The 11,989-nt window shown below is 43.3% G+C and overlaps 2 protein-coding genes across 2 annotated transcripts in view; one reads left to right on the top strand and one right to left on the bottom strand.

The window, feature by feature from the left end:
- LOC106105090 (MAP7 domain-containing protein 1-like) lies at window positions 1–10,097 on the top strand (the record flags this gene model as incomplete). The annotated part of the gene is made up of 5 exons (XM_013285316.1): window positions 1–49; window positions 5,726–6,288; window positions 8,549–8,757; window positions 8,885–9,090; window positions 9,181–10,097. Coding segments are annotated over 5 exons (1,137 nt in total), but the record flags the coding sequence as incomplete, so codon positions are not given.
- A 514-nt stretch (window positions 10,098–10,611) lies between these two features.
- The window catches only part of LOC106105089 (aladin-like), a 5,611-nt gene continuing 4,233 nt past the window's right edge, over window positions 10,612–11,989 (bottom strand). Inside the window, exon 5 of the mRNA XM_013285314.1 lies at window positions 10,612–10,677. Within this exon, the coding sequence (XP_013140768.1) occupies window positions 10,612–10,677 (66 nt within the window). The remainder of the gene's footprint in view (window positions 10,678–11,989) is intronic.

The raw sequence follows: 11,989 nt of genomic DNA, 5'->3' as shown, positions 1-11,989 counted from the left end.
GTGCTGGAGGAGCCCGCGCTCCGCCCCTCGGAGCTCAGAAACAGACTCGGTAAGTACGAGGAACTCTTGTTTACACCGGCGACGCGTTCTGTTACTCTGTCATATTGCCTTTCACCAAAGTGATATCTTATAAGTTGTATATAATACCATGTTGCCCGCGACTTCGCCCGTGCGGAGTTTTGAACTTCAAAATTACGTTCGCCCCTTTTTTCAACCTATCACCTAAAGTATTAACTTAGTAGTAATCTACGTAATTATACGTACGTACAATCTACGTAATCTTAGTAGTACTGATTTTTCGGTTACACTTATTGTTTGTGTTCGCAATATTTTCTAAACTATTAGTTCAATTTAAATATTGTCAAGGACAATTTTTTCTACAATAAATTCTCCTGACAACAAACGCATTTATTTGGATAAGGCCTAATGTTGAAGCCAATAAAAGAACATCGCAAATAGCGTGCAGTTTTTAATATATTTTGTAAACAAAAAAATGGCTATTGTAAGAAAACCGTTAAAGATAGAAACATATGGTGCCCTCGCGGAATATTCTGTAGAACTTTTTGAGTACTACAATTCTTTCATACATCATTTATATATATATATCCAATGGTTTAGGCAGCGTAAGCCGAGAAAAGTAAAAGCATTTTGTAACGCCGTAGTCAAGAAATATGTTGTTTATCAATAGGTCCTCAACATTAGTAATAATAAAATATAGCCTATGTTACTTACAGATAAAATTCATTTCAAAAGGTGAAAGAATTTTTAAAATCGGCCCAGTAGTTTTTGAGTTATTTCAATACGTACAAAAATACAAATCTTTCCTCTTTATAATATTAAGTATAGATTACCATTTTCCAAGTTAAGAAGATAGATGACAAACCCAACAGTATCTACAAGTTGCCGGCCTCAATGTTCCCGTCCAGTTATGGTGCCTTCGAGAGCAGGGTGAATCTGCACTTATTGAGGTAGCGCGCTCTATCCTTCGACCGCGTCTTCACTTAGCTTAGATGAAGTCGTGGTCAAGCGATGGATTATTCATGTTAAAAAAAAAGAAACTACAGGATCCCAACGGGATATTTTCCCATTGTGTCGATTAATCCTAGCGGTTTGTCATTGTCATCGTCTCCATGTGAAAAAAAATCACATGTGTCGATCGATTGGTGGGCCGGGCAGCCCAACGGGAAACATCCCTTTTGCTCACAGTTTAGTTTGGCTGTGTCAAATCGTGTCAATATAATTCATTACTTCCATAGAATTTCAGAACCATATAGTCTAGCCTTTTGCAGTGGAAAATAGTAAGTATGTGTAAATGAATAAATATATCTAATTAATGTTTAGAAACGTACCTAATACGTGGAATTAAATTGTGCAAAATTACTCTGATTGTTATTATAATCTTCGCTAAAAAGAAAACATTCAAAATAAAGAGTTTAAAGAAGGAAACTATTAAGTTAATTATAAAAGTCGAAGAAAAGGCAGAAAGCGCAACGTTTAGAAGGCGCTCAGTAACTGCGCTTAGCAACTGCGCTCAGTGTGTCTCGACTGGACCGAAACCGACACCAACTTTCCGCAGATAATCCTAAACCATTCAAAATATTTCTCTACAATGTGTGTATTTATTGCACGCACATAAACCTGTCATCAATTAAAAATGTAGTTAGTTATTAATATTTATTATTTTAGTTTAATGTTTTTGTTCGAGCCTCGAGTAGCCTCGCACAGTTATCAATATGCGCGACGCGAACGTTCTCAAAATTTGTTAACTTAATTTCAAAATAAGTTTAACACTCGGTCAGTATATCATTATATTTTTTTACTTTCTACGGCAACTTCACCGGCCGTTAGTCTCGTTCTGATTAAAGCGAACATTTACAAAAAATCTCGCCGCATGTTACAATAGATGAGTCGCTTCTCGAGTAACTACAATTTTGTCAACTTTCCATTTGATGTCGACGCAGAAGCAAACATCGTTTTGTACATCATGAGCCCCGCAGATAGCACTACGCCGCGTGTACTATTACAAAGGATTAATTAAATCTCCTTACGAGTACCTACTTACTATGACAATAGTCAAAGTTTTTCAAATTAATTACCAAAAATTGTCCAAAGCTTAATTCAGGGCAATCGAGGTCGTTTCCGATTACATGTGTTGCTCGAATGTGCCAGCAGTTTGTGCTTTAAACTGGAGAGGTGTGTGGTAGAGTGGTGACAGCGCTCAATGTTCCTCAGCCTTAGGCACAATACAGTGTTGCTGGCCTGTGCCCTGTGTGTTGCGAGTGCGGGGAGGTGCGGGGCGCAGAAGAGTCATATCGCTCAAATATTACTCAGCAAAGAAAATAGAAAGTAGATTACTTTATTGCCGTCGAATAGTGAATTGACCGACTCGGTACCTCTCCACTTACACAACGAGTCCGCTGCTTGGACGATATCATGATGGCCATCGAACTAATTTGGTTGTACTATCTAATATTCAGGTGTCGCGTGTCGCGTGCGCTAGAGGTACAAATGTTTACAAACGTTACCGCTGGCACATTCTATCGCAGTGATATGATAAATATTATATCAAGGTGACTCGTGTCTGAAATATAGAAACACTAGATATTTATAAACATGTCTTGTAATAACGTTAATTGTTAAAGCACTGAATTCCTTTCTGAACTGAAAATATCAAACGAGATATAAAAAAAACATTATGATTTTAGTGAAATCTTCGGAAGACGACCTGCTCCTCTGATAGCAACTTGCAGGGACGTCGCAGTTACGCAACCGGCAGTAGTAGCTTTCCTGGGCATTGTCTTCATGCGCTGGCAAAACGTATTTTCGTCCCAAACGAATGTGGACGTTTCCTTTTTACTATACTGTCCCTGATAATTAATTATCTGTACCTATCGTAATGAGCAACACTTTTATTGTTGTAGACACATTTTTCATGAAAAAAAAACGCTGTCAGGAGTTGAATCATATTCATGTTCAGCTCATTCGCTGATATGGCACTTTCTTATAAAAATAATGTAAGTAATTGTCAAGTCGAGCGGCGGAGAGTAGCGCGGTGTGTGGGGCGGAGGGGGGGGGGGCGGAGATGAAAGGAAAGCGGCGATTAATCTGACAGACGGCATCAGGAATTAGAGTGCGACGGCCGCCGCTCACGTCGGAAGAGCGCTCCTCCCGCGGCCGCTTTGCGCTCTTTGCGCTGTGCTCTGTGTAGTAATCAGGTGGATGGCCTGTGTGGTCTGCGGTTGCCAGTGCATGTCCTCTAGAGACACTTGACTAGTGCTTTAATCGTATTGTGTTGTTCTCTCCGAGCTGATAAGTCATTTACAGTCATACACAGAAAGGTTTTGTAAGTATTATTTTCTTCATTCTACAACACTTTATATGGTCTAGTAGCTGCTTGCCGAAATATGTTATTACACGTTTTGGTACACTGAGGCATTACGACTACTCCAGCGTTAGTTAATATTATACAGTAAACGCTCGCGTTCGTGGTTCCATTAGTCGCGATTCGCTATTTTACAATTCGGGGTTAAAAAATGCAACCGATTTGTACATTCACGGTAACATTTGGCAACTCGCGGTATCTGGACACATCATGTCTAAATTTGCGGCTTTTATTATCGCTTCGGGATTTGTAGTTAGAAGGCCTTTACAAAAGTGCAACCAATTGAATGAATTAAATAGAAATTTTAATACTAAAACACAAATGCTATTTACTGAACATTGCAGCTTAATTTGAAATGTTGTTAGTTAGTTTACAGCGCAACAAAAATATTATAAGTATATTTCTTACTTATTGTCTGTACTAGTGTACATATTATATTTCTTTCATACTAATTGTCGTTCCATATTAGCGGATTCAGTATCCGCGTCACATCTATGGAATGTAAACCTACGCGGGTACAGAGCTCCACTGCAGTTAAATGTTTTGACAGCACTCGTGTGCAAGCTGTGCCCATCTTAGACAACAGTAAACAGTAAGCAATGTGGCTGCGTATATTGACAATGGTCGGGTACAACTGCCAGTGCAGTGCCAGTGCAGTGCCAGTGCGAGTGCTAGCGCGAGGCAGTCGGTTGTCGGTGCAACAACTACACTCCGTTTGGGCCGTCCTAGCATACGGCTACAGCGACTTTCTTAAACTTTTTCTTCATTTCATTTTATTAGTCACCTCAAATCTGCTCCGGACAGCATAGACTAATTGAAACCTCATCCTTCAAGGTTAAAATACTGCTCAGCCTCGCTACAAAACGTCATACCACAGCGCAACTCTGTTACTGATGTCGCCACTGGCGATTGTTTCATAACAAAAGCGGCATTTATCGCGAATCTTTGATCTTATCCTCGTATAATGCAAATTGATTATATCACGTCAACAATATATTGATTGTTATATGTTGTTGATTAACCGCTCAGCTGCACCACACAGCTGCGGGAGCAGACCGGAACTGACGCGAAGCGTGACGCCTTGCTTCTTAGATTCGGTTTAGCACCAGCTTGGAAGACGAATTGCCAAGACTTTTTTATATACATAAGAACGTGCCAAAACGTGCAGCGGAAACACAGAGGTGGTCAACCACGCCATAAGACATCCGCAATACCAGAGGTCCGCAATACCTGACGTCTGCAATACGGTCTCAAGACTCAAGGAAATGGTAGACACGCTAGACTATCAAAATCCATGTCAATTTAATATTGATCAGGACGTTAAAAACAAGAATGTTGACGTTTTAGTCGCATCTATCAACTTATATACCGAGTTTATAATACGAGTAGCATTAGGTACTATTTGTCGCAAAAGCAAGTCGAACCGTATTCTTTTCGTGGTGGTTCCGTTGACGAGATGACATGAGCCAAGGAGACTGAGGCTCGCCGTTGCGGCCGGCTGCTACAGGTGTAAAGAATTAAAGTTCGCAAGGCAAAGCAATCAAATGTAATCAATTACTGGAGCGGAAAATTTCACAAGTGGCCCGCGCCCCTCGCCCCGCGCCCCGTTCTACATTACCTGTCTGTGCAACGCTGCCATTTTTTGCTTAAACCTTTTCGTCCGTAATTAATATTTTTACCTTTATATATTCAACATATGGAAAGTTGGCCGCAGATTCATCTCAAACAAAAGAAATAAGTTGTGATCACTGGCAGATTTATACTGGTGTAGGCAAGTACGTGAAGCCACACCGCGCCGATGTGGTCAGTTTACATTGTTACAGTAACTAGCAGTAAATTCCAAAAGATCAATAATCCCCCCTACCGATAATGACATTCAAAATCGTTGCCGCTGTTTGTGTGAGTATGAGTCCCATGGAGTATGGAGTGAACTTGCTTATGTACAAATTACAAACCCGAAAATCCACATCCTGCCAAGCGATCTACGGCAGAGAATATCATAAGTTTACACAATAACAGAGCATTCCGTCAAGCATTTAACATAGTTCCGTTATGCCGGAGTGTGTCGTACTCTGCACTGTTCGCTGCTCGCACTCAACGAGGCTAGTTTTTGCTCGCATTGCGGTAGCGAGGGGCAGCGCGAGGTGGGGCGGGGCGCTCGCCGCCGTCAGTCGCAGCCTGCGCCTTTTGCCGAAACATCGACTGTTCTCAAGTTAGATGTTACAATTCAATTTAATGTGTCAGAATATATAAAAATGCTCAGAACTAAAAGAGTTTAGGCAAAATAAGTATTTTGCGCTACTGGGACTTTCACTCCCCACTAACGGCGTCGGCGTGTTGCAGCGCGGCGCGGCTCCGCGGGCCCGGCGGCAGACGGCGAACGGCCTCGTGCGCCCAACCTCGTCAACAAGCAGCCCGCGTTGCCCTTCGTGCCGCCCGCCTTCCCGCACGCGGCGCCCGATCGCCTCATCAAACCCTCCGAGTACTTGCGCACCATCACGGCGCCCTGCAAACGCGACGAGGGCGCGGCGGAGGGGGGCGCCCCGCCCGCGCCCCCCGCACCGCCCGCGCCGCCTGCCGCACCCGCGCCTCCACAGCCGCCGCCCGCACACCAGCCTCTGGCCGCCATCAGCAGTGCGGAGCTATGCGCGGTGCGGCTGCGCGCGCCCGCCGGCAAGACGCTGTCGGCACCGGCGCCTGCGCGCTCGCTCAGTCTTCAGTGTTTGCCCAGCGCCGCGGACTTCCGCAGCGCGAAGACGGACCTCATCGAGGAGTTGAAGATGTCCAGGGACATTACGGGCATCCGCAAGTTGCGTGTGGAGCGCGCGCGCCGCGAGAGCCTACAGGACAACGAGACCTTTGCCGAGTTCACGAAGCGCTTCACGGCGGACAACTTCGTCGATCAGGTAATTGCACTGCTGCACTATACCAATGTTGTATGTTGTACGCGCACTCTATCAAAATTTCCGTTAATGCATCATGTATAATTAACTAAACTTTTAATCTGATGTTTCCGCTTTCTGATGTGATGATTTTAACGTTATCGGAATCGTATTTGACGAACATTTTGAGGGTTTATTTGGCGACGAACAACCTGTGAAGGTCCGCATGCTCCGCGTCCGGGGGCTCTTTCCGGCCGACTGGTTGCTGTTCGGAAAACAACGTTTAGATTAGTTAAACATAAATGGTTCGATATTAATTATTGGGTTCGGCCGATGGATGACAACGGGGAGAAAGTCGTCGCGTAGTAAAATGTGGTGTCGTGCAGCGGCTCTCGCAATGCTCTCGTTATACGCACTACTACGCAACTACCTGTCGCCGGTCACTTTGTCTGCGTCGAGGCTGAATATCTAGAATATCCGAAAAGTCTCATAACTCAAGGTTTTTATTGAAAATTGTCAAGTATACTCGTAAATCTTACTAATAATTTTGCTTAGGAAAAACATTTCTCCGTTTGAATTTCCATACAGAATAACAGAAACGAATAACTATAGTTTGCACTGTGCGTTGTGGTTGTTAGTGAGTTTTATTAATTACGGGTACAAGAAAAAAGATATAGTTAGTTAAATATGTTAACTCAGAATTGGTTTTGACTTCGATTATTTTACATATCGCAAACATCCGGCGGCGCGGGCGGCTGCACTGCATTGTACTGCGTTGGACTGGCTCACTTTGCGCAAGTAATTGCCGTTTACTGACGTTGAAAGAAAGTGGTTTTAACGCGTTATATTAATTAGCTAACGATCCGAATGAGTTTTAGTTTATTTTGAGAGCGCGTTGCGGCGGCGACGGCAGCGTTGTTACGCTTTCTCCGGTCTGCTTCGGCCGCCTCACATGTGCCGACTCCGCACCGATACAGACGGACAGCTGTCACATTAGAGTACATATAGGTATATGACGCTCATTTCATATACACCTGTATCTTAAATTCTAAAAATACAGTGAATATTTTAAACAAAAAAGCGTGTAAATGGGACGCAATAGACAAACAAAATGTGTTCATTCATCGTGTCTATTTCTAAATTAAATCAAATTTAGTTAAGTTTGTTTTTATTCAAGTATTAATTAAACTAAACTTGACTATAGTTGACACGATTACGTTTTTTACATTCTGTAAAGAAGCGGCAGGGCGGCGAGCGCGACTTTATAAATGTGCCGCGTGCTGTGTCGCAGATCGCCTTAGTTCAGCGTCTTCTCGTGTCGGTGACTGTACCTACTAGCGACACAATATCGAGTGAAATTGTGGGATACCTTTACTGTGGCTCAGGTCAGGGATTGTCAATTTAATAATGAATGACACGCTACAGTCGCTGCGGCCGCGGACTGTCACTGCTGGACTAGCATGAGATATAGATATTAATGTTATACTTTAACATCCACTCAAGTTGCAATAATTTACGAGGCCTCGTCCGTTGGCGTTGGCCAGACATCGCATACGCTGAAACGGCCGTAGCTCGGCTCCGGACACAACGGTACATCTTGCCTCTACGTATAAATAGAAAAAGACTGCAAAATCATTCAAACGTAGAAAGAATCGCGAGCCGTCAGTTATATGGTCTGTACTCGCAGTATAGTGTTTGTGCGGAAATTGTTGCTAACGAAAAGTAATTGACTGGTTAAGTTGGAAAAAATCGTTAATTGGCAATTATTGTTGTTGCCATTAGTCATTTCTCTCCGCGAAGAAGGAAATAATAGTTGGCCACGCAGAGTTATCTCGTACTGGATATAGCGACTTCTTGTTTTTGCGATTTTATATTGTCGTATTAGTACTTTGTTGCATATCGTCAGATCGGTTTAACGACAAATCGCTTGCTTTTCTTTCGGTTAATGCCGTGATGTTACTGATATGAATCCAATACGAATGGTATGAATCGAAGGAGGACCAGAGCTCATTGACAAATGGTTGCTTACTACATTATTTGTATTTCTTTACGATATTTGTGCGCTACGATAAACCTTCAAAGTGATCCCTGTCCATGTAGGATATATTTTTTAACTTAGAGTTAAAAGTATTTTGTAGTCGAAGAATGCACCGCGCCCCCCGCGCCCCCTGCGCCGCCGAGAGCGCGTTGCGCGCGGTGGGCGCGGTGGGTGTGGTGGGCGCGGGGGACGCGCGGACCGGCCGCGTTGTAAGCGTTGGGTGTGGGGTGGGCGCGTGTCGAGCAGGGCTGTGCGCAGGTGCCGGAGCGCGACGCCGCCGGCAACCTGATCCCGGCGTGGAAGCGACAGATGTTGGCGCGGCGTGCGGCGGAGCGCGCGCGCCGGGACCTGGAGCGCGAGCTGGCGGGCGAGGCGGAGCGCAGGCGCGCGGCCGCAGTGCCCGCCTGGAAGCGGCAGCTGCTGCAGCGCCGCGAGGACGCCGAGAACCGACTCAGGTACCTAGTTCTGTTTCTAGTACGATAATATGATAGTATGGTTGGCTTAGGGACTGATCGACGAATGCCACTTATATATCTTCTATATCGATTCTTAATTATTGTCGTTTGGGTTTAAATGTTGCAGAGAGTCGTTGTACACGCCGCGAGTGTCGGAGCGCGAGGGGCGGGAGGGCGGCGAGTGGCGCGCCTTCCCCGCACCGGCCGCCGGCCAGCGCGCGCTCTCCATCGACAACATCACGCTGTGCTACGACACGCCGGCGCCAACACCCGCGTCCGCGCACCCGCCGCGCGCGCCCTCCGAGGCGAAGCTGTCCACCGATCTCTATAATGGTACGCAGTGCGCGCACGCAACAGTAGTGCGCAGTGTGCGGCGGCAGCGCTCACAGAAGGTCAGCTTCCTTACTCCTTGTAATGTTTCAGGGCACTCGATGACGAATGGTAAGCACGTCGAGGAGGAGGATAGCGCCAAGATCATCCCGTGGCGCGCGCAGCTGCGCAAGACCAACAGCAAGCTCAATCTGCTCGAGTAGACGGCAGCCGCAAGTGTCCGACGCGGGCGGGACTAGGCTCGCACACGCTTTCAGACAAAAGACTTTGCTAGTGTTTATTGTAGATCATAGCATAGCATAAAATGACTTGTATATTCGAATCAGTCACATGTCGCGGAAGTAATTATTGATGTATAAATTTTCGTCAGTTCATCTCAGTATCGAGTATAATAAGTAACTGCATCTCATCTTTATAATGTAAATGGAGAAATAAAGAGACGATGTGTAGGCGAGGTCGCGGCGAGTGTCGCGGCGAGAGCGACGCGGCCTCGGAGCGACGTAGAGCTCTGTAAGGTATTTGTAAGGGACCAATTTGTGTAAAAGCGATTCGATAGAAAATCAACATTTAATAGATGTTGTTTTTCTTTAATCAGCACATAAATGTATATTAAGATGTAGCAAACATATATAAATTATTGTAGGTTTCGAACTTCACTTGGAGGCTATTTATACAAAGAGAATTGTTAAGTTTTAATTTTGTGTGTATGTTTTATTTTAACCCACATAAAATGAGCGACAGCGCCGCGCCCCCTGCGGGCTGAGGGCGCGGCGCACGCGGGCTGCACATGCAGGGCACTATTTACTACTTTTGCAGGAAATTTATTTTATTTGAAAGTAAATCGTATCGGTATTGTACTAGTGCAAGGTGATATCTTCGTTGCAATATTAGTGTTTAAGCTTACCAGTGCAATTTAGCTATTTGTACGAATTACTTTAATTTTTTACATATCTATATTAAACGGTTGTCGAGCAAATTATATTGTTAATAAAAATCTTGTTGCTTTTAAATACATGCTTTTTTTTCTCGTCAAAAACCGAAAAACCCTCTTTGAAAGACTTTTTATAATATAAGATGTCACACGAGCGGACGGCCACTGGATTCGCTGAAATAACGCAGCGATCGCTGCCCATACACTTACAGAAGCGATGTCTACCTTTAAACTACGGAGGAGACGAATAGAAAAAGGACATTTTTCCCTTCCTATGTTCCATTATGTCTTTGAATAAAATATAATTGTCACCTGTGACTGACGCAACTTGGTCCGCGTCGGTAGAGCCGTAATGCCCACTTTGCATTGTTGCAATCCTTCCACGAAGCGAACAATAAACCGTTATCGTCACACAAATGTATTGAAACTCGATAAAGTGTTTACGTTTATCGATAAAATATAACATCAATAAATTTTTATTTGTTTTAAAAGCAGTGTAAAGCCAATGTGATACAATAGTGGGAATATTACTACAAACGAAAATGTTCCTCCTTCTTTTGATCTCGTGTGAAGGTATAATAGCAAAGTTAGTTTCATTTTGCTTGCACCGTTGTGGCGGCGGCGCAGGGCATAGGGCCGCCACACGCCGCAGCCAGCGGCTTGCACATTCACATAATCATTGCGTTTTGTATTAAAGCTTTACATCCATTATTTAAGGTAGGCGGCTGCACGTCCGATGTCTCGTAACATGGCACAATTATACAATTAAGCTCCTTACAAAAATGACAGTTAACACTAAAAGAATCTGTAGCTATTTGGCCTATCAAATTGTGAGTTACTGTTTTTCAAAAGAGCCTGTGTGAACTAAATTATTCCACACTGGAAATTACACTATCGGACCACAAATTTCAATTGTCTTGGCTTTGACTTATAAAAAATCGCGATGATAAAATATCGCGATATTTCTTAAAAAAACAATTCTGTTTACCTTGTATCAAGTAAATGGGCCTTAGAGAGCAGCTGGGGGTTGTTTTAGTGTAAACTGTCACCCTTTAAACTAGCATAATATTAGGTCTTCACCTATGAAATGGCCGCTTTGTAAGAAAGAAATTAAACGATTTTCTTTCAAGTATTTTTATTTGTATTAATAAAAGTAATTTGACTGCTTTTGGAAATGTTTGTTGTTCTATGTTTATAAAATAATATTAAATTTAAATTAGTATTAAGAACGAAATGTTATTTTGATTTGAAATAGCCAGTACTACTGTATGTTCGATACTTTACGAGATATCGATCTACGAGTATGTAGCTGCCTACCTCAAGTAAGGCATAATTGTTTCCCAACCTAATATTATAGTTACGATTAACGGAATTAAATAAATAAAATAAACAAGATTTTAGGTTCAACCTTTTATAATAAATGAAATTATACACAATTTTCCAATCATTAAATTCTGTTTATTACTATAGTATAAGAATAAAATTTTCTTCACTTGTCAGTAGATACAACTTTTTCCTTCCGTCTTAAACATGTAAAAGTACTGGATTTGTTTTTTTTTCATCTTAACTTAATATTAACAATAAAAATGACCAGTACAGGATGTTAATTACAAAAAAAAGTATATAATACGAAAGCAGAAAATAAATTACGTTCTAAACATAATTAAACGTCCATAAACAAAGCGGATCTCGTGTTGAATTATCGTGTTCATACTGCGCGTCTTACGTCGCGAACTGTCAACTGTCAGCTGTCAGCTGTATATCACAAGTATGAGCGATGCAGACAGCGCTGTGGCGCATCCCAGTGTAATTATTGTATCATCTCCACTGTGGCGGCCATCTCCAGAAGCTGACCGTACACGTGCCTCGATACTAAGCGGTGCATGTATAAATGTTTCAGTAGTAACGCGTGCGAGCCCCGCGACTGCGTCTACCACCGTGCTAACAAGCGGGGCCGACGATGAGGGCCCC

The sequence above is a fragment of the Papilio polytes genome, unplaced genomic scaffold, assembly GCF_000836215.1.
Source record: "Papilio polytes unplaced genomic scaffold, Ppol_1.0 DF823177.1, whole genome shotgun sequence".
NCBI classification, from domain to species: domain Eukaryota; kingdom Metazoa; phylum Arthropoda; class Insecta; order Lepidoptera; family Papilionidae; genus Papilio; species Papilio polytes.
Note: the sequence above shows the minus strand (reverse complement) of the source record. Positions and strands in the feature narration are given on the sequence as shown.